Genomic DNA, 21,121 nt, shown 5'->3' with positions numbered 1-21,121 from the left:
AAAGTTCGTATATAGTATTTAATCTGCTTTCATAATAATTGCACGTTTTCGAAGGGCACAATTACGCAAATTTTTTTTTTTTTTTTTTTTTTTTTTTTTCAATATCAGTACTTATTTCAAAAAAATATTCTCTTGCAGTTTTAGAATTTTACTACAGTTTTTGACTTTTACCTCTATAGTTTTGCAGCACATAATTTAAATTGAATATTTTTAATAAAATTAACATTAATGCTATTCTGCAAGGAAGACAGAAAATATCCTTTTCATGTTAGAAATCTTTCTTTGTATTTCTGACATTACATTATATCCAGACAGCACACTTTTATGAACTTGTCTATAAATTTAAAAACACATTAATGATTTTCTTTCGCTACATTTTCGAACCCATCAGCTGCAAAGCAGCAAAATCATTGCATATTGATAGTTAGACACATGGGAATTCAAAACGCTGATTTCAAATTCCGACGAATAGGCTGGAGATTTTTTGCGGATTTCTACATCTGTAACTCGAATAAAATCTGCCAACCAACGGGCAAGCGGTGAAGTCGCTGAATACTGGTAGTTCGGTCTTCGAGGTTCAAATTCCGCGAAATGTTGCCTGCATAGGCGTTTTCGTGTTTTCCGCATGTGAAACGTGTATACGAGCCAGTTTTCCTTAGAAAGCCCTCTACGAAGGCATACCTCCCCTTAGGCAGATAGCCCTAGTGTACTTTGCTCTAATTAAATAAGCCAAACCAAGCCATGAATCCGATCCAGTTCTACCCTTGACAATCCAGACAATCTAATGTAAGCGCTACGTTTTATTAGAATGCATGTAATTTAAACTTGCAAGATATTTATTAATCTGACTTATGTCTAAAATAATAGACTTTGAGCTTTCTGGGAGAAATACCTGCCTCAACTAATCATAACTGCCTCAACTAACAAAATAAAAGTACACTGAATTGCTTTTTCTGCTATCCTCATTTTACTCCTATTTTTTGGAAGGGGGATCTCTTAAAAATTCTGTGTAATTTCGTCGCAATCAAATATTTTTTATCTTTCACTCCATAATAGCTTATTGCAATTTTTTTTCTTTTACTAAATTTATTTGCTTTACTGAACAGAACATTTTTATAAAATAATAAAGAAAGGATCTACCGAAACCTTTCAGATACTATTTCAGAAGTTTTTTGGGGAAAAAATGTGCTGCTTAAACTCAAAATAACGTATAACAAATTGAAAAACATTAAGGTAAAACATTTCCATTAAAAGAATTTTTTGCAGAAATCCTTTTTTTCAGACCGTCGAGTAAAAAGTATCTAGAATTGTTTTTAACTTCTTTTGTACTTTATTGCTCATTGACGCCCGTAAGGCTATTCCTCTTAAATCAGGCATTTTAAATCCAGAGAATGTGCATTTTTCTTACCATGTTAGGTGAATGCAAATTAATTATCCGTTAAAAAAAGGTCTTTCGCGAATGCTGTTTTCAAGGTAGACTTTTCCGCAATGAAGTAACCAATCAACTACTACCTTTTCTTTCAAATAAGCGTGTTTACGCTGATATGTAAAACATAAATACTTTTTTTTTTCTTTTTCACTGACTCGATACTTGCGAAATCACGATGCTTTCAATGCAGTTTCAAATTTGCAGCAGATTGCAAATATTGTAGTTCATTTATTTGAGCAACAGTTCTTATTCTTCTTCTTTTCAAGTCTTTTACGAAAGTATTGATTGAATTAAATTCCCAGCAAAATCGTACGTGAGCGCTAAATTGTCAGTGCAAGTCAGCTTCCGAAGCTTCGTTAAAAGATGTCAGTCGTCGGTGTCAGCAAAGAGAACGATAGAGTGTCTGATTTTCGAAGAAAGATATAAGAAACTAAAATACGAAATGTAATTCTTTTCCCGTTTCTAGTTTTATATTTTTGAAAAACTCTTACACATCGGAAGATTTACAGGATATCTTAAAATGAAAGCTCGGGGCACAAGCTCTGATTGCTTTTGTATAAATAAGGCTCTGGGTGCTAAGTTAGGAAAAAAATATTCTTATTATCTTGATCTTCCTTATAATTACGTACTTTCATGATTTCTTCCAATGGTATACACGTAAAGTATCTGATTAGCAGTATGGATGAAAGCTAACTTTGTTGATTTAGTTAACTGGCATGAACTCAATGGTATCCTTAATTTATATTATATTGTTAGAACATTAGTATTTTAAGAGAAAATGCATTAAAAATAACATTTTGAATTTCTTATGAGTATAATCTTTCATTTGATTTCTATGTTATCCTATTCGAAGAGTATTTACAGAAATAAATCTGATGTACACTGCGCATTAAAAAAAATAAAAAAAATAGGTGGGCAGTTCTATATCTATCTCCCTTCTACTGGGACGATTCACGAAATTCAACTTGCGTTCTTCATGTCTCGAAAACGCGATCTAGGATATGTATTAGATTTATATATAACATTGTTCTAATATAAGTATTTTGACTCAAAACCGAGGTTTTTCTGAAATGACATGCCGATATTTTTGAATATTTCGATTCTGCCACTCAAATTATGCCAAACTGCCAACTTTTGTAAAAATCGCATGAATAGCTTTTAAAAAATTAGCTCTCAAAATTTTAGCTCCTCATTGTTTATTTATTTTGCTGTACATTTATTAATCTCTCTTTTTTTATTAAACTTACTTGATTCCTTCTTCCAGAATTCGAAATTTAAGTTCATTCCAAATAAAATTTGCCCATTTTTATGACTTATTTATAAAATTTGTATTTTTAAATAAATTTTATAAATTTTTCGAAAAAAGTTTGTGTTATGACCTATAAATGTTTTACCATCATCTTAAAGTAGATGCCTTTCTAAGCATACCTGCAAAACATTCGAGTTTTTATTCAAAACTTTCTAGGATATACGTGAGTTTACATACCGTAGCGTTTTGAAATTTAGTACATTTGTTATAAACGATAATAACGCCAAATGTGGTTTACGCACTTCGTTAAAAATATTTGAAATAATGAACGATGCCTTTTTCCCGTTCGTTTACAATGAAATAAAGGAAAGGAAAATAGGTTGGTATAAAATAAGAAGTACGCCAGGTGAATTATTCTTGGCGCAAACTGATAAAAACTGCACTAATATAAATTTTTGAATTTCTCCTCAAATTTCGTACCAAATTTTAAAAAATTTAAGATTTAGGCAAAAGTGGCGTGTCATTTTAGAAAAAGCCCGATTTGGGGTCAAAATGTCTATATTAAAATAATGCTATATATAAATCTAATACATATTATAAAGTCGCGAGAACTGCCCCCTTTTTTTGTGCAGTGTACTTATTAACAAACAATACCTTGAAATAATTGTTGTTTGTATTTCAGTATATATTTCTTTATATATGCTGAATAAAATAAACTGCGCAATCCGCCACATCAACAAATGCTCTAAACTGGCCTTCTATGTATAGAAATTCTGTACATCGAAGTAATAGGGGACCGGAAAGTACTGTCATTTTTGCGTATGTCGACAACAACATGTTAAGGGCAGAACTGGAAGCAAATCCATGTCAAACACTCTTAACCAACCTTGGCCGACCATCCAACAACATTTAAAGCAGAATGGAAAAATAAGTAAAGCAGGTGTTGGAGTCTCCCATAATCTGTCCGAAGAGAACAAAGCCAACCGATCCATCACATGCAACGTATTGCTTCAACGGCACCATACAGAACCGTTTTTTGATCATTTGATTTCTGGAGACGAAAAATGGGTTTTTATATGATAATCCAAAACGCAAAAGGCAGTTTTAATAGGGGTTACAAAGGTTTTTACATCCCAAAAAAGCGCTTCTGTGTGTTTGGTGGAGTATTTGGGAATTGTTCATTTTGAATTGCTGAAACCTGGACAAACTGTTAATGCAGATCTTTATTGTGAACAATTAGATCGAGTGAACCAATCTTTAGTCGAAAAATATCCGGCGATTGTCAATAGAAAAAGCATCATTCTGCAACACGACAATGCAAGAAGGACACTGGAAAAAATGCAATGAATTGGGATGGGAGTGCTGCATCACCCACCATATTCGCCCGATATCGTACACTCGGATTTCCATTTATTCCGATCCCTACAACATTTTTAGGGCCAAAAAATTTGAAACTTTGAATGATGTCTAAAACGCCATCTTGAGATATTTTACTCAAAAACCAATTGATTTATATCGTTCCGGGGATTGAAAATCTGCACACTAGGTGGCAAAAGGTTGTTGATAACGAGGGTGATTACATTATTGATTAAAAATAAAAAAGTGTTAAAAATTAATTTGTGTGAATTTAATGTAAGAAAGCAACATTACTTTCCCCTATTACATACCACACTGTTCTTATATATGTAAATGTATGCTCGAAATCATTATCCATAATCTGCCAGCCTGTTCGCGGCAAATCTTGAATACTTGAGAACTGCCGTTTTGTGTAGTTCGGGATTTCCAATTCTCGAGAATAATTCTTACATGCTTGGTGATTCGTATGAATTCTTAAATCCCGAATATTTTCCCTATCAAATTGCACGTGTAAATCCCATTTTGCGCGTACAATCTGATAGGGAAAAATTCAGTTAAAATCACGTGCAAATTCCTTGATACAGGAATGCTTCGATTAATTAAAGTGAAATATGTGAGTAACATTGAATGATATTAAAATTCAACCTCATATTATGACGTTTTTGATGTGATGTTTTCTGATCGACATGAACTGATGTCAGTAATAATTAGTAACTAAAAAAAAATTAGAATTTGTTGAGAAGGATTCTTAATTAAAGTACATGTTCTCTTCTTAAAATTCAACCTACCATAAACAGCAAATTCATTGCTCTTTTTGTTTAAATATCTATTGTCTTCTTCTAATTTTATCAGTAAGGAATAAAATGAAAATGATCATGAGAAATAATTTATGGAATTTTAATATGTAATAAATAATAATAAGTGAGAAAAGAATCTAGTTGGTAATGCTTCGTTTTTAGACATAAAGTTGTACAATCATTAGGGTTTTTTGAATCAGGAAACATGAGAAATCAGATATGACCTTACCAAGGTCTGAATTCAGAACCTCGCAACTCCTAAGTTTTGTTTCCAATTATATCATGAAGGAGGGAGAAAATACCATGCATTGTCCCCTCACACTTAAAGTGACGACTGAGAAGACAGGCGTTCAATTCTGGCGCCATCTGTAGAGTTATTAGGTTTAATCGGAACATAAATGAAGAATACCCTAGCCGAGATTCGAACTCCGTACCTCTTGGATGCTTGTCAGATGTGTTTTTAATTATACCACGAAGGCACGGGGGAGGGAAGAGGAGAAGATATCTTACAATGTACTTTTTAAGGGTGCCAGTAGAAGTTCTTGCTGAAATGAGTTTAGATGAGACTGAAAAAAAGAGCATTTATATAAATACCATCTACATTTAAGTCTTAGCTATATTAAAAAAAAAAAAACACCAAGATAATTTATTGAAAGGTTTAAGCGATGCTGAAGTGAGCAAATAAGACTGGTTTTGTATTATGATGGCCTTTTCTTGAATTTCCCATAATTCATTCAATAAAATAGCTATGGAAGATTTTGAATAGAGCAGGGTCTCTATTGAAGACTGTAGAAGCACTTAAAAAAAGAAAGAATTTAGGTATATAATAGTACAAAAGTAATATCGTAAAATGTCCTAAAGAAAGTAAAGAAAAAGTAAATGTAAGAATTTAGGTATATAATAGTACAAAAGTAATATCGTAAAATGTCCTAAAGAAAGTAAAGAAAAAGTAAATGTAAATTTAGTCCTTTTCCCCCATATGTAGCATATTTTTTTGCATAAGTTAGCACCAGAAATTTTTGTTGCATGGTCGCACTGTCAGGTACATTTAGTGGAGATTATTTCAAAAAATTATCTTCCCTTCAATTGAAGCAAAATATTACTTCTGAAATTTAGCGCGCACACGCATACACACATACAAAAAATGCATCTGATATATTTATATTTCTCGGGAGTTAATATATTTGGGTCAAATGCATTCATGTCGACGCATGAATAAAAAATGACGAATGGCAGAGAGGACATTCTACTGACCCTTCCTGACTGCTGATGATATTTCTTTTTGATGATCAAGAGCTGGATCTTTTCTGCTCCATGAATGATGCAAAGCCAGACGTTCTGTTTGTGTGTTTATTTGTTTCTTTATTCCTGCGGTTATGATGATATGGAGGTTTTGGCATACTTTCTGTAATCTCAATGCGATAACGGCTCAGTATTTTTCCGCTTGCATCAATGACGCATAATAAAGCATAATAGAAAAAATATTGCATCCTCTGGACTAGAGTTCTCAGCTTTAGTGCTATATTCCTCTTCTCGCCACGCGACAAGAATGTCATTTTCCAATTTATTTATTTAAGCCATGCGTTTCAGATAACAGATAAAAATGAAAATAGGAAAATTTTATTTTAGTATGCTATAAATATCATAAATTTAAGGTTTATTGTATTTAGTTAAGACGTGTTTGTAGGATTTTAGTTAACTAACAAGTTTACAGGGTCGTAATGGCGTCGGATACACACAAAGTATTTTTGACCTTATTAGACTGAAAAACGAGTTATCACTCCATATAATATATTATGACAAAGTTCTAAGAAGGTTGTAAATAATCCTTTTACTAAATCTTTAAATGAACAGAAAGCTCAATTTATGCATAAAAATAAAGTCTGTCGCTTGCTAATATTTAAAATAACACACTTTGAAACTTCAAACTCATATTATCGGAAACTACAGAATTGGCCTACTTGAGACAGATCAGTATTTTAATAGCGCGTTTTAACGCCGGTTAGCAGAATGGCTAAAACCTGAATATTCGCTGGAAAAGCTGGGAGATAGAAAGTAAACTGTAGATGATACTGCCAAAAGCTGTGTCTTTGAAATACTCAAAACTCTGGGCATAATATTATCCCCAGAGTAATCTGGGCAATTTGACTCTACAACTTAGTTTGCATTCTGGTGAGGTCTATGGAAAGAAGTTATGGTAAAGGTTTAAATCAAGAGATTGATTTCAACATAAAATACCTTATTATTTTGGCTATTTTGTATTTCTTCCGTTCACCAACTTCTACCAGAATGCAAATTAGTATAAGTAAAAACAGAACTCTAGTTTCACTTAAAGGTGTCAGACTGGCTGTTTACGCTACTTTATATTCCTGCTGTTTGAACTAGCTTACAGGAAAGGATTTGTTTGCGCTAATCATTCGCATGTAAATGAACAGCAGAAGACAAGGTTTAAGAGAGATTCTGCTTGTATTGTGAATATATTCAATATGCTTGAAATCTGTACTCATAAACTTTTGACTCTACCAAGAAGATAGCAGCAGTTTAGTTTCTGTTAATTTCAGTTTGAGTAACTATCAGGTCAACTTGTTATAAATCGTTTACGGGCTTCAATAATGCCATAAATCAATTCTAATGTTTCAGTGCTACATCATTAATTAAAACTCAAAAGGAAATGAGCAATTCACCAAGAACAACATATAACTTTTAGAATAGTACCTATTTTTATGATTCAAATTTTAAGTTGTAAAATGCTGAATAACAGCTTGGTATTGCATTTCTAGCGAATAAACTTAGCACATCGTCAAATTTCTTCTTAGATATTGCAAAAGGTATGTTGTAAAATTTTTCCAATCTTTCTTCCTGGAAGGACTGAAAAGGTCCTGAGTCTGGAGACCTTCACAGCGACATTGTTAAAATATGTTTCTTTAAAAGAAGTTTTATGAAAGAAGTAATCCAGTGACTGTTTTCCTACTTTCAGTATAGAAAAGTCGTTGAAATCTATAAGTGTCATTGTTAGAATTTGCAATAAAATGTTGACATTTTTCACCTGTGAGATCCTTTACATCAGTAAAATCATCTAGCGTAAGCTGAGAAGTGTCAGTATTGCAGCTAATGTACGAGAGAGATCAAAGAATGAGACAGAGACACTACTCGTCTCTTAGTGCTCTACTGAACTAAAATATATGCCAATGCTGCTGCCTCAAAAAAAAAAAAAAAAAAAAAAAGACAATTTTACAACGTTGGGAATGGTTATAACTCACTCAAAATATGTATTTTTTTTAGTTGTGCCAGGATTGCAGCCTATGAAAAAATATTTTAATTTGATTTCGGCTGTGATACTCCTAGTTAATAGAGAAAAAATCTCCTAGATGAGAAATAATTCGTCTCACAAACTTTTTACTTTTGCTTTCATTAGCTGGTACTTTAATTCTAATAGCGTAACCGCTTTATATATTTACTTATATATACATAATTTTTTTTTATATATTTCCTAAACATAATGAGTAAAATGTTTCCACTCATTTCGCTTCACTTATATATGATGTTTAATTTAACTTTTTCAGCTTTTTTTAGGATCACATTGTATGGTTTGTTTTAATTAATACATTATTTGTTATGTCTGTCTTTTCTGCATTTGGAAGTTGGAAAGTTTATAGAGCAAAAATGTAAGTTAGACTGTGAATATTATTACTGACTCAGCCAGTAACACAACAGCTTTCACATTTCAACTGTCGCGGTAGATTGTGCTAGGCTTTTGATGAATTCTGGTTTTTGCTAGTTATTTGCGTAAGAGATTCTGTTTAATTAAGAGCTGGTATATTCATTTGATTCTATTATTTGCTTTTTAAATTTTTATTGTAGTTTACTCAGCCTGCAAGAAGTGGTTGTTGAGTTCTGTTAACATTTTAGTTTTGCAAATTCCAGCTTCGGTACAGTAAAAGAATGTTGATTTTACGATTATTGTGTTTATTTATTAATATTCCTGTAGTCTTGTATCCTAAGGTAAAGCTGTATGGTAGTTAGTCTGTAGTCTAGGAAAGATAAATAGGCTCAAGTGAAACTAAGTTTAATCTAGCAGTGTGATTTCAACCATGCCTTCCTGCCATGAAAATTTTGGGTCCTTTCAACCATGTCCTCTTGTTATGAGTTTTTGGGGGTGATTTTCAGGCATGCCTTCTTGTCATAAGATTTTTGGGTGCTTTATTTGGTGGCGTGGCCCACTTAGTGCCAGCCTCGCTGTCGGCGGAAAGAAAGAAAGATGACGGCAACCGTAGCAATACATAAAGCTTCATGAAAAAAACGAAGTTGTAATAATAGTAATTTATCATATAGTATAATATATATATGTAGAATTTGACTTAATTCACAGCATGAGAGCACGAAGTAATAGTTAAATGGTTTATTTAATAGAAAGAAATAAAAGTAAATAAAGATGAAGTTAACGGTATGCAGGATTAACATAATGATGTAAAGGCATAACATCGAAAGCACAATTAAAGTTCGTAAACTCTTGAAGACGTGTGAGCCGTCTGCTCACGTCTGCCATCCACTCTCGACCAGGTCTCAGCGCTGTCTGGGATGATTCTTACTGCGCTGGGTGATGCTATACTGATGACGTCATAATCCTGGTATTCTAATTCAGCATTGGACGGTATGATTTCCCACATATATATATATACAATATTTCTTCCTATTGTTTCATATTTTTGCAGCATTTTGCGCAAAACATTTTTAAGACCAAATAGGTCTTACGTCACATTACTTGTTAGCTTTTCAATTTCTATTTCGATTATATATATATATGTACTATTAAGCGCGATGCCGAATGTATGCGCGTCCCCGAATTTGTGCAATTCTGTCAAGGTTTCGCTTGACAAAATAAAAAAAAATATTAGATAATTTCATAAATTCGGCGTCGCGCAAAACCTTAGGATTGCGTACATTAAACATTGCACAGCTGTTCATGAAGCGATATAAGCAAGCAACCACATTTCTCGGTTGAGTGCACATTTTGCGATTGGCTCCCCCTTAGCAGAAACGGAATTAACAGAAAACGCAGGTCGAGAAATTTTCCTCAGATTTCAGATTTTCGGATTTCAGATTTCAGATCTCCCTCTGCTAAGAGACGGGGGATTTTAAACAAGTTAAGAGCTGCTGCTTCGTATATAAGATGTAGACTTTGTAAAATATTTAATTTGCATAATATGTATAATGAATCAAGTATGATAATTTTCCAAACTAGTCCAAGGATAACTCACTTATGGGTATCCATACTCTTACAGTTATTCTTCCATCAAAAACAGATATATTTATAATCTAAAAATAAATGGTTATCAGTTTACTCAGTTTAATAAAAAGTTATTCAGTTTCACTTGAACTTTTTCTTAACTTTTGAAATAAGAAGTTATGAATACCAATACTGTGCAATGATGCAATTTTACCTAATATCATTGCTGTAAAGCTATATTCAAAACGATAATAGGTGAAAAAATGAGAAAATTTTTAATAAAAGAAGCAAAATCTGAGAAATACTCCCAGCTTGGAAAATTATTTACCATTCATTTAAAATACCATACATGCTATCATCATAAAAAAATGCCAGTCACCAAGCGGTCACTGGTATTTCTGATAGTTCTGATAGTTCGAACAGAGTTCGGATCTTGGCAAACGAACTGGCAGCGGAGTTATTTATGCAGTTTTCTTCTGTATAACATAAATACGAGTGAATTTACTTCGAGAAGTTTGCCACAAAATCACCTTTCCTTAGGCAGACAGCCAACATTAACACTTTGTCGCATTCAAATAATTAAACAAGTAAATCACCAGTCTAAAGCATGGACGAAATCGCACTACCTTTCACCAGTTCAAATGCACCTACAGGTATTCAGTGATAATCTATTTGAAAATATAGCTAAAAGATCTAAAACATATACTTCTCAAAAACGGATTTCATTTTTCCATTTCTGTAATCTTTCTCAAGTGACATGAAGTTGTTAAAAATACCTAGAATTTTCCAACCCTAGAAGATACCAAATTATGACAAAAACATGCCATATATCAGTATACCACAACATCTGAAATACGACATACAACTAAGAACATAAAATGTGTTATTTGGGCGCACAGTATAGCACAAAATAGATTTCATATTCATTTTTCAATTACTTTTCTTTTAGCCAAGAATGAAGGATAACAATCTTATACCTGATATCAAGAAAAACAATGATAAAATTATTATTGATTTCATTTTAGCCAGCTATTCAAACACGATCTGCTTTTTCAACTATAACCAAATGAAAGAAGAGCATTGCAAGCAAAAAGAAAGATGAATGAATTTTCGAGAACTTACTAGTAGCTAATAATGACTCCCTTCATAATGAAAGAGAAGTAAGGATAATGAAAAGATGAAGAATTGATTTATGCGGTTTGAGGTACTTGTCTTTCATTTTGTTGCAGCTGAAAAACGCGATAAGTATGCAATTGCTAAAAGAACTTCTGCTAAAATAAAATGCATCCTAATTAACATTGTTTTTCTTGCGCTCTATTTCACTTAGTTTGCCATTTTTCGCAGCGTTTAATGTATTTATTTTTGTCAAAAATTGTTACTTTTATTTAATTGGAAAGCATAATTATCAGCATTCTTTAGTTCGGATAAACAATGTTCTGCTTTTTCTTATATTTCCCAATAATTTTTGTCTTCTACAGACTGACTGGGTAGCATTTTTAATTAAGGTTTTCTAAAAAAAGAATATAAATTGGAATTTTAATGTTTTCAGAAACGTTTAATATTTTTCTCAATACTGAAAACCTTTCATATTATGTGTTCAAATCGAAAATGAAGTACAGAAGTTATAAAACAAAAGGGATTATTTTATAAAAGACACAAAAATATCAATATTACACTCAAATCAGAAACATATAAAAAGTAAGTGCATTACAATTTTTATGCGTTTTTTTTTGGCAGTAAGCATTAAAATAATGAAAGAAATCCCATCAGGCTATGTTTACTCGAAATGTTAAGTATCGAGTATGTCATCGTTTCTTTGGCAGGCTCTTGCATAATTTCTTATCACTTGTCCTGCGTTAGCTCATAATGTTCCTTACAAAATTCAAATCAGTAATTGGGTGTATTAAGTAAGTGTATTTTACATCTCGTATCCGGAGTCCATTTTTAAACTTCTGATGAGACAACCAGCTGCCAGCAGGGCTAGAAGTTGTACCAACAAAATGGGTAGAGCTATGCCACCAAATATCCCAGCTTTTTTCCTTATGTAAGACAACATTTTCGTTGCACAACCCTGAAATAATTTTAAAAAGAATTATAATATCCAGAAAAAGCATATGGTAAAAACAGAACTTTATATTAAAAATATCAGTAATTTTTAATCTTTATTAATAGCTAGTGGTAGTGCTTGAAAATAAGGAAAAACAAAAGGTTCTAGTAATGAAGAAGAAACAATTTTACGAAGCCATTTGCTGATTTACGTACATTTTCCCAAGAATTTATGGAATAATTACTTTACCCGGAATAATACTATTTCAAGCAACAAAGCGTATTTTCTTGCGTATCCCCCCCTTGCGTTTTAGTGCTAAGCTCTGAAAATATCAAAAAGATTCGCATAATATTCGCCTTCTTCTATTGTACGTACCTTTTTCCTCTGAGGGTTAGTTTATTGCTAAATTGTATTTTCTTGATTATTTTAATTTTTATTCAGTGTATTGAGCTTGTATTTGCACTTTTGTATTAGCATTTCATCCATTTTATTACCCCTACCATTAATTTTTTGAAACATATTTTATGCAGATTCTTCGCTGAGCTACACGGAAGTGGCAGGTATTCTCACATTTTGGAAAATTTCCGAACATGGTTTTTAAAATGTTATTAAAAAATAGCTCATCAGCTTTATCTGTTGCTGATGAATTCAGTCTTTCGAAACACAGGTCTGTTACTCGCTCTCCTTCTTTTGGGTTCTTCCGATGTCCCTCTTGGGAACTGCGTCAAGATTTATTCATGTAAGGTACTCCTGGAGCTTTGCAACGTAATTGAGTTGGACGTCGACCCAATTACTGTTAGCTATTACACTGGTGTGCAAAAATTAAGGACGAAGTCGAAAAATTAGCGTATCAGCTGAACGAAGAGGCAGAGCGGACAGAAAGACCAATCAGGAGATTAAGTAAGGTGATGTACGGTAGCACATGCGCAGATATGCAGGTAGACGTAATGGGGGAGTGTCTGAGTAGTATAAAGCATGTTGTCGGTGTAAGATCAGTATTTCTCGCAAAGAGATTGCACGCCGTATAGCAGTTAAAATCACACCGAGTTGCTGCCTCAGCGAGAAATGGCGAATAATCAATCTGTTAGACGACATCTGGATGCTTTTACCCGAGGTCGAATCATTGGGAAGTTGGAGAAAGGCCGCAGTGTGACAAGTGTTCGAAATTGCTCACAGCATCGTTTTACGACTTTGGAGACAATTTCAAACTACAGGAACAGCTATCCGGGGGTTTAGTAGTGGTCGTCCACGAGGAACCACACCCGCAGATGACCGGTATATTGCCTTACAGGACAGAAGAAACAGGCGGCAGACAGCGGGAGAAATCACTAGACACACGACACAGGCGACTTGACGACCGATATCGCGTTTTACCGTGGCCAGAAGACTGCACGGTGGTGGTCTGTTTGCACGACGCCCTGTACGGTGTGTACCTCTAAAGCCTGCCCATCGGAGAAGGCGTTCTCTGTGGTGCCGGAAACACCGGAATTGGAGAGACAATGAATGGGGACGAGTACTCTTTACAGATGAGAGCAGATTCAGTCTGAGCGATTCTCATCGCATACTCATCTGGAGAGAGCGGGGAAGCCGCAATCATCCCTCGAACATCATTGAAAGGGACAGGTATCATATCCCCTATTAAAGACCGGATGTTTCTTGCTGGACACCCATCACAGGGATGTTTCGGCCTTCAGTCGCATTGCGCTCCATGCTACTTTTTCAATAAAGCTTCTTTTTATCCCTCTGATTTCTCTTTTAGTAAGTGTTGCTTACATTACTCATGTCCTTACGTATTGGGGATCTTACGGTATTAAATGTGTTTTTTGGGAAAGCTTTTGTTGATTGGGAAAGTTATATTGAAAAAAACCGTCTCGTTCTTAAGTTTTGCACACCAGTGTATAACGTTAATACTAATATGTATTCTTACTGGAATGTAGGTTTCTTTTAAAGAAATAATACTGTAATAGCTAACAGAATTTTATCCGCGACTACTTTTCATTTATTATTTTCTTAGTGTGTTCTTCGGAAGACAATTACTATTCATTTTGTTCTGGAAATTCGAACGCAATAAGCGGCTAAGTTTATTAACCAATGAGTTAAATAAACGATGAGCACTGTACTCATGTAATTTCTCTATCTCGATTTTCGATTGCTTAAAAAAGTGGGAAATTACTTGAGGAAATACGGTATATAAAATTTTTCCTAAAGCCATTGAATAGGATCCTATTTAATAAGTAGGCCTTACAAAGGAAATTCTCTGCAGCTAATATTAGCATGTTAATATCTGACTCAGATTTTATGAAAGTTAGACGACGATCACCTCTTCCTGCTCTATCAAGATGATTCATTCTTTGTTAATAACTGTGTTATACGACTAAAACCATATTTCCCTGGATAAGATGATGGAAAAACAATGACATACATTTTAGCTGCTCCGTATAAAAAGGGATATTTACATGCAATCTCAGTACTTTAAATATTTCATCAAGAACCCCTTAGTTAATATTATATATCCCTGAAATATAATTGTTTTCGTGTAGATTCTGAATCCTTCAGGTCTTGTGGACCCCTGTGTGAAAACGCTGATTTAGTCAACTCTTTGGAGGCCAAAACGCCTGAGCCTACTCTTTATTCAATCACCAAAACCGGCTGAAATTACGATGTTGTTTTCTTCCTCCCCCCTAAGGTATGCAGTAGCAGGTGCAGTTTCTCCAAATGCATTGTATCAGTTTATTGAAGACAGCGTGTCCTGAAAGGCTAATGGAAGCTCCTTTGTTAGGAGGAAGAAAGGATGTCATTTGAAATATTTACACCTTTTTGTGAGTTAATGGACGGGGAGGAAGATACGGACTGGAGAAATAATGGACAGGGAAAGGCATTTCGGTATTTTAAGCATACAGGTTATGTAAGACTTCGGTTTTCTAATATTCCGGAATCAGTGTTAATATCATTGTTATAGAAATAATTTATTTTAATTTATTTGTCGAAACAGCAATTCTATGGGAGTTATTGTTTAATTAGTAGTTGCTTTGAATATTCTACCTTGATTTACTCAATCCATTAAATAAAAAAAGAGAAAAAAAGAGAGTCTGTTACTGGACTTGTAGTAACTATTCTCATGACTTCGTCTAATACGAAGGTATCCTTCCCTATAGACAGATAACCCTAACATGCTTTGCCATAATCAAATAACCAAACTACGCCAGCCTTCAAAGCACAGCAGATTCTCCTTTCTGGTATTATGTTTTACATGTCTGCAAGATATAGATCTCAATTAATAGTATAACATCGTTGGACTAACGAAAAGTTATAAAAAACTAGGAAAAAGTTGTAAAACCCTATAAAAAGTTCTATACTTTTGGGTAGCAACAAAAATCGATATTCAAAAAGTACGCATATTGTAGCATCCTACATGCATTGATATGCGCTATGCAAACTGGAAGCCAAATGAGTTCCTCTAAAAACTTCAACGATTAAAAATCTATAGCCCTCAAAATGCATTGACTCTTTATTTATAACTACATTATAAATACATTAAGATAGTTTAAAATTTACGTTACACTTTTTTTCAAGTAATTACCCGGGTAGGCAATGCGAATAAATCTCCAAAGCAACAGAGTCTTGTTTGTAATTTTAAAAGTTGGAAGAGCGAGAGGAAGCTAGTGTTACGAATTTTGTACATAGAATAGATAATTTTAGTGAAATTATATGTGAAATTACTGTATTCCTTTAGTATAATGTAACATAGTAAAATCCTTTAGTAAAATCTAAAGGAGCGAAGCTTTCCGAAAAGTGGAAATACAGTTGCAAGTCTATTTAACATCGAGTAAATGGGGCTATCTCGCTACTTTTGCGAGAAATCGCCAAATTATCAAACCGATTTGGCGAAAATATTATGGAAAGAAATCGCCAAACTATCGAACCCAAATAGTCGCCAAACTTGGCGACATTTTGGTTCGATCCCTGTATTACCGTAATAGGTGTTGTAATTGTATAATTGTAATTGATGTTTTGTATAACTGTAACTGTATTCGCCCTTAATATGCCTTCTACTAATTTTGAGAAGCAGAAAGTACTAGAAATATCTCGGCGGCCGAGTGAAAACTATAAGGTCGGAGACACAGTCTGGCCTCAGTGTTTGTTGTGAGTTCTTAGTTCAGAGCAATTTCAGAGGACTGAAAGCTTCGCCTAAAGAGCGTTAAGTTCTTAGCAGTTTGAAATGCAACTACTGGTAGTATCCTGTGTTGCTGTGAACACCTGTACGAGTAATTCTGTGAAAAGTTTCAGAACTTTAAAGTGTTCCTTTGGTAAAATAAATTTTATCAACCTGTCATCGGAGCTGTGAGCACTCAATCTATTACGGACCCGTACGCACGCAACATTAGTAAAAGCGAAATTATACATGTTCAATCAATAATTGTGGAACAGTAAAAGATATTTTGGATGTCGCTAAATACTTAGCCGGAACATCATTCGTAAAACAGAAATTATACTATTAGTAATATCTGGACTATTTTCTTCCGAAGTGCACAATTAAAAATCCCAAAATTCGAGAATAAAAGAATTGGAAGTGCATGTTAAAAGTAATTAATGGCAGACTAAGTTATACTATAGAGTAATCTGTATAGAGTAACACAGTAAAATTTCAATTCTTTCCCCTTGTGCTAAAAATGCACTCAAGAAAACATTTAAGCAGCACACTGACTTTTTCTCTTATTTAAGACATTTGAGGAGAAGTTCTTTCTAGAAATTTTCATATTTTTATCCCATAAAGGTTCTATTTGGAAGCCTGGATAATCTTAAAAGAGTTGACAAATTTGGCGATAGTTTCCAATTACCGCAAACTTCGTGGTGTGTAGGCGTGATGTGTGCGTGTTTGAGATAATATTTTTTTTTCTACTTTACATCCCTTATTTTGTGTTGGTTTCTTATTTTCTTTCTTCTCTTTCCTTTTGCTTTGTCTTGCTAGTGAGAGTGCTTGTGTAGTCTTTGCAACCAATTATCCTTTTATTTTTTAACTAATGTTTTGCTACTAGGAGGTTTGGGCTTTGATTGCCCGTAAGCAGTTTTTAATTGATTTTAGTCTTATTTTAATGAAGCTTGTGCGATTTATGGGGGGGGGGCACGGTTGGGCCCCTGGCAGCTGTCGTTATGGTGTGAATGGGTCCCGTATAATGAGGACCTGGGCCGGAGGTCCGTCGTCTGGTGTGTCTGTCGTTAAAGTGTTTTAGGTGGTGCAGCCCATCTTTGGCTATAAAGTTAATTTATTTTCATTAGCCAAGATTCTAACTATCATTTACGTTACAGCTACTTAACAAACTGAAAACATTTATGTCCATAAAATGTCATATATTAAAGCATAATTAAAATTAAACACATGGTTTTTAAGTAAACAAATAAAATCATTTACACACATTTTCAAAAATGTATAGCAAGCTATATAAATTTATAAAACTTTTTAACATAATTTTGTCGAAATGACGATGAAACAGAAATACTTCCAAATATTCAGAAGATTATTTTGTACTTACGATTTCATGTAAGTTTCCTGTATCACTCCTTTGACAAGAATTAGGAGTTAAATCTCCTGGTACATAATCCCTAGGGCTAATTGAACCGCAACACTCCAACTAAAAATAATTAAATATATAAGTAAGCCAATGTATAAAAAAGACAATTATTGTCTTAAAACTAATGATAAATTTTAATTATTTAAGTCTCAATCAAATACACATATACATTTAATGGCATTTATCTTTTTGTTGTAGCAGAAGATTCTAGAATAATTAAAATTTCAGACTATTTTATTTTGATAATTCGTGTAGAAGCATGTGTCTCATTTGTTCATATACAGACGAGTAATTTTGAAAGCTCATAATAAGATGCTTCTGCTAACTTTTTAATGGAAGAAAGTTGTGAAATAGTCATTCAGAATAGCTCAGATATCTGTAGCAGCGTTTGTTCATGAAAGTTTCAGAATCCAATTAAAACTACAGTTCAACCAAATTTAATGAGATTCAATATAAAAATTTAAATTTCCTGGTAAAAGAAGATTCACTCGGTTTTATATTCGGTATGATTTATCTCTTTCCATATAAACCTTCAAAAGTGTGTGGCAGTTACAATAAATTGTCTTCAAGACGGCCATTACGATTCCAAATGGTTTTGGTCTTTTAAGTTTTTAAGTGGTCATCTTAGAGAACATGTCTGTCACTGAGATTAATACCATTATTTAATATGGATCTCAAAATTACTGATCATGTTTACAGAAAATTACGTATGGAAGAGCTGGCAATATAAAGATTTAATTATATTTTCAGTTATTGCGGCACAAATGTTCATTAACACGACACAGCTGGAAAATACCTGCTTACAGCTCCACGATATTAGTTATTCTTGAATTAAAGATAAAGCTATTTTATAAAACTATGAATAATATAAATTACAGTTATTTTAACTGGAACACAGTTCTAAAGTTATGAGTGGTGATCAATTCCACGACCAAGCATCTTACCATCACCAATAGTTCTGAAAGGTCTAGTGTTCAACACTTGACATTTCTAATAGCAATCCCTTTTCGAGCAACTATTGTAAATATTTGAAATGGTATCCTAATAATAAGATAAAATGTTCCTTGCAAGGTGTTCAAATAAGGCATGGAAATGATTGTTTTGGGAGCTTGCTTGGCCAATCAAAAGACTCCATAAAGTCATTGCTATCGGTTTTTTTTCTGCGATTTTAGTGAAAGTGCTTGTTTTTCAGTCCACACAACTAAAAGCGTAGAAGAAGACGGCACTGAATAGTACTAAACACTTTTTAAGGATTCAATCTCAAATAGTAAATAAGTATCATAGAATAACCGACAATTAAATTAACTGGTACTACGCTACTTAAACAATAAGCAAAAGTAGGACTTAGTTCAATCGAAAATGGAATAATCAAACTCATAAATAAGGTTTTCACATCCTTTCACAGGAAATTGTACTAAAATGCTTATAGTTTTGCCTGCATATATGGTGTCCGATTCCCTAAAATTTTGCCTGCAGAGACGAAAAAAGACCCTTTTAACCCCCAAACCATAAACATCCTGCCATCGAGAAATAAACTACGTAAAAAAGTATGATAAAAAGAGTAAAACACCCCATTTATAAGATTAGCGCCATTAGACTGAATAATAACTTTCTTCCCAGATATTCCACTGTCATGTAGTGCATCTTCTCAAAGAAAGTATAAAGATTATAAACTTCATTACGCAGTCTTTTGCTTAAATTTACAGAACGTATTCAATTTATAAGAATGACCAGGATCTAGACGAAATCAGGAAAGCCAGTTTATTCCATTTAATAAAAAAACAAGGCTATCTTCATTCAGTGAAATAATATCTCTATTGTAAACTAACAACAAAGAAGATATCAAGACCCATACATTAATGGGCATCTTTGGAATTTAGTATTTATTTCTAGCACATCACAGGTAGACCACCATACATAAGACATTCGCATTTGTTATCAATGGTCACACTCAAGGACTGCAGGACTAAATTCAAGAGATCTTCAGCAATCTCCGAAAGAAATTAAAAATAATCATATTCTTAGAAAAGCAGTTCTATTTCATAAATTATGACAGCAATTTTACCATGAACAGTATTTTGAATAAATAGGAAAACCTTAAAGATTCTTGACAAAGTTAAATGCTTACGAATGTTCACAGAAAACAAATTATTTTGGTTCTTCACTTCCAAAACTGAAAAGAAAAGCTAATGCTACGAAGTTCAGAAAAACGCAGAGCTCCGAATGGGGATTGAGATAAGCAATTTAATAGTTATTTAGAGCATAAGTACTAGAAAAAATTGTTCTCTATCAAGCCTAACCAACTTGATTAGTTCCTTTGATAAAAGGTATTCATTAATAGTATGCAAAGATATTCTTCTTGCATATATTGAACGTATTTGATAATCGCTATCTTACCATTGTGGGTATTGAAAAGAATAATTTCGTCATGTTCAGAACCCAAACAGTTGCAATTAGAGCACAGCACTGCAGTTGCAGATACCGAAATATAATTTTGGCAAGATTTTCAAATAAAACTATCGAACTAGCGTTTTATATATACATAATCCTTCGAAATTAGAGAGCACACCTTCAAGGTTTTATAATGGCTGTACTTTCAAAGAAATTTGGCTAATCTAATTAAAAGATGATGACACCATAACGATTTCTATATGTAAAAGAGGGAAAACTTTTATAAGGTTTAAAATTATGTATTTCATTTTGTAGCAAAAGAAGTCCTCACACCAGAAAACGTTGGTCAAAAATGGGGCTGGGAGACAGGAAAATATGAGATCAGTGACACTATTTGTTGTTGCAAAAGCAACCCAGAACTACTACAAATTAATATGGTGTAGGATCGCCTCAGGCATCGATGCAATTTGAAACGGCATCCGGCATGGATGCTTACGAATGCCTAATGCTTTCCTGATGAATATCCTGTCAGATCTGGCTTACCGAGCAGCCAGGTCAGACACGTTTGCGATGGTTGGAGGCCAGAGAACCATTGTGTCGGTAATATGTTCAGGGAGGAAGAAGTTAGGCGATCAGGACGGCTATAAAGAGATTGCCACGGGGCGTAGAAATTCCGTAGCGATGTCTGCTGTGTGCCAAAAGTAGTTGTAAATCCCGGCGGGCACTACAGCATGGGTACTGCAACCAACTGCAGGATGTCTTTGACGTAACAGTGACCAGTCAGAGGGGTGCTCACGATGATTGAAAAAATGACCAGGTATCATACACAACAGTAACCCTCACCGTAATGTGCTAGGCATGATGGAAGTATATCGCTTCACAACGACATGAGGGGAGCAATATTGTTTTGTGTGCTTCCTCAAATGGATAAGGCAGTCATCCTGGGTAAGAGAGAACCTGATATCAGCACTAAAAACGACGACTTCAGTCCATTACATTCTACCCAGTACAAGTATGACGTCACAGCAGATGTTGTTCGCAATAAGCTATCGTTG

At 33.8% G+C, this 21,121-nt stretch overlaps 1 protein-coding gene across 1 annotated transcript in view; it reads right to left on the bottom strand.

The window, feature by feature from the left end:
* Nucleotides 1–11,680: 11,680 nt before the first annotated feature.
* Nucleotides 11,681–21,121, bottom strand: part of LOC118186030 (CD151 antigen-like) — a 37,649-nt gene continuing 28,208 nt past the window's right edge. The window contains exons 5-6 of the mRNA XM_035356013.2: nt 17,637–17,735; nt 11,681–12,129 (exon numbers count right to left, since the gene is read on the bottom strand). Coding sequence (XP_035211904.1) covers nt 11,977–12,129; nt 17,637–17,735 — 252 coding nt within the window. The 3' untranslated portion in view covers nt 11,681–11,976. The remainder of the gene's footprint in view (nt 12,130–17,636; nt 17,736–21,121) is intronic.

The sequence above is a fragment of the Stegodyphus dumicola genome, chromosome 2 (genome assembly GCF_044657685.1).
Source record: "Stegodyphus dumicola isolate Sdum_Otavi_A_Nest chromosome 2, ASM4465768v1".
Lineage (NCBI taxonomy): Eukaryota > Metazoa > Arthropoda > Arachnida > Araneae > Eresidae > Stegodyphus > Stegodyphus dumicola.
Note: the sequence above shows the minus strand (reverse complement) of the source record. Positions and strands in the feature narration are given on the sequence as shown.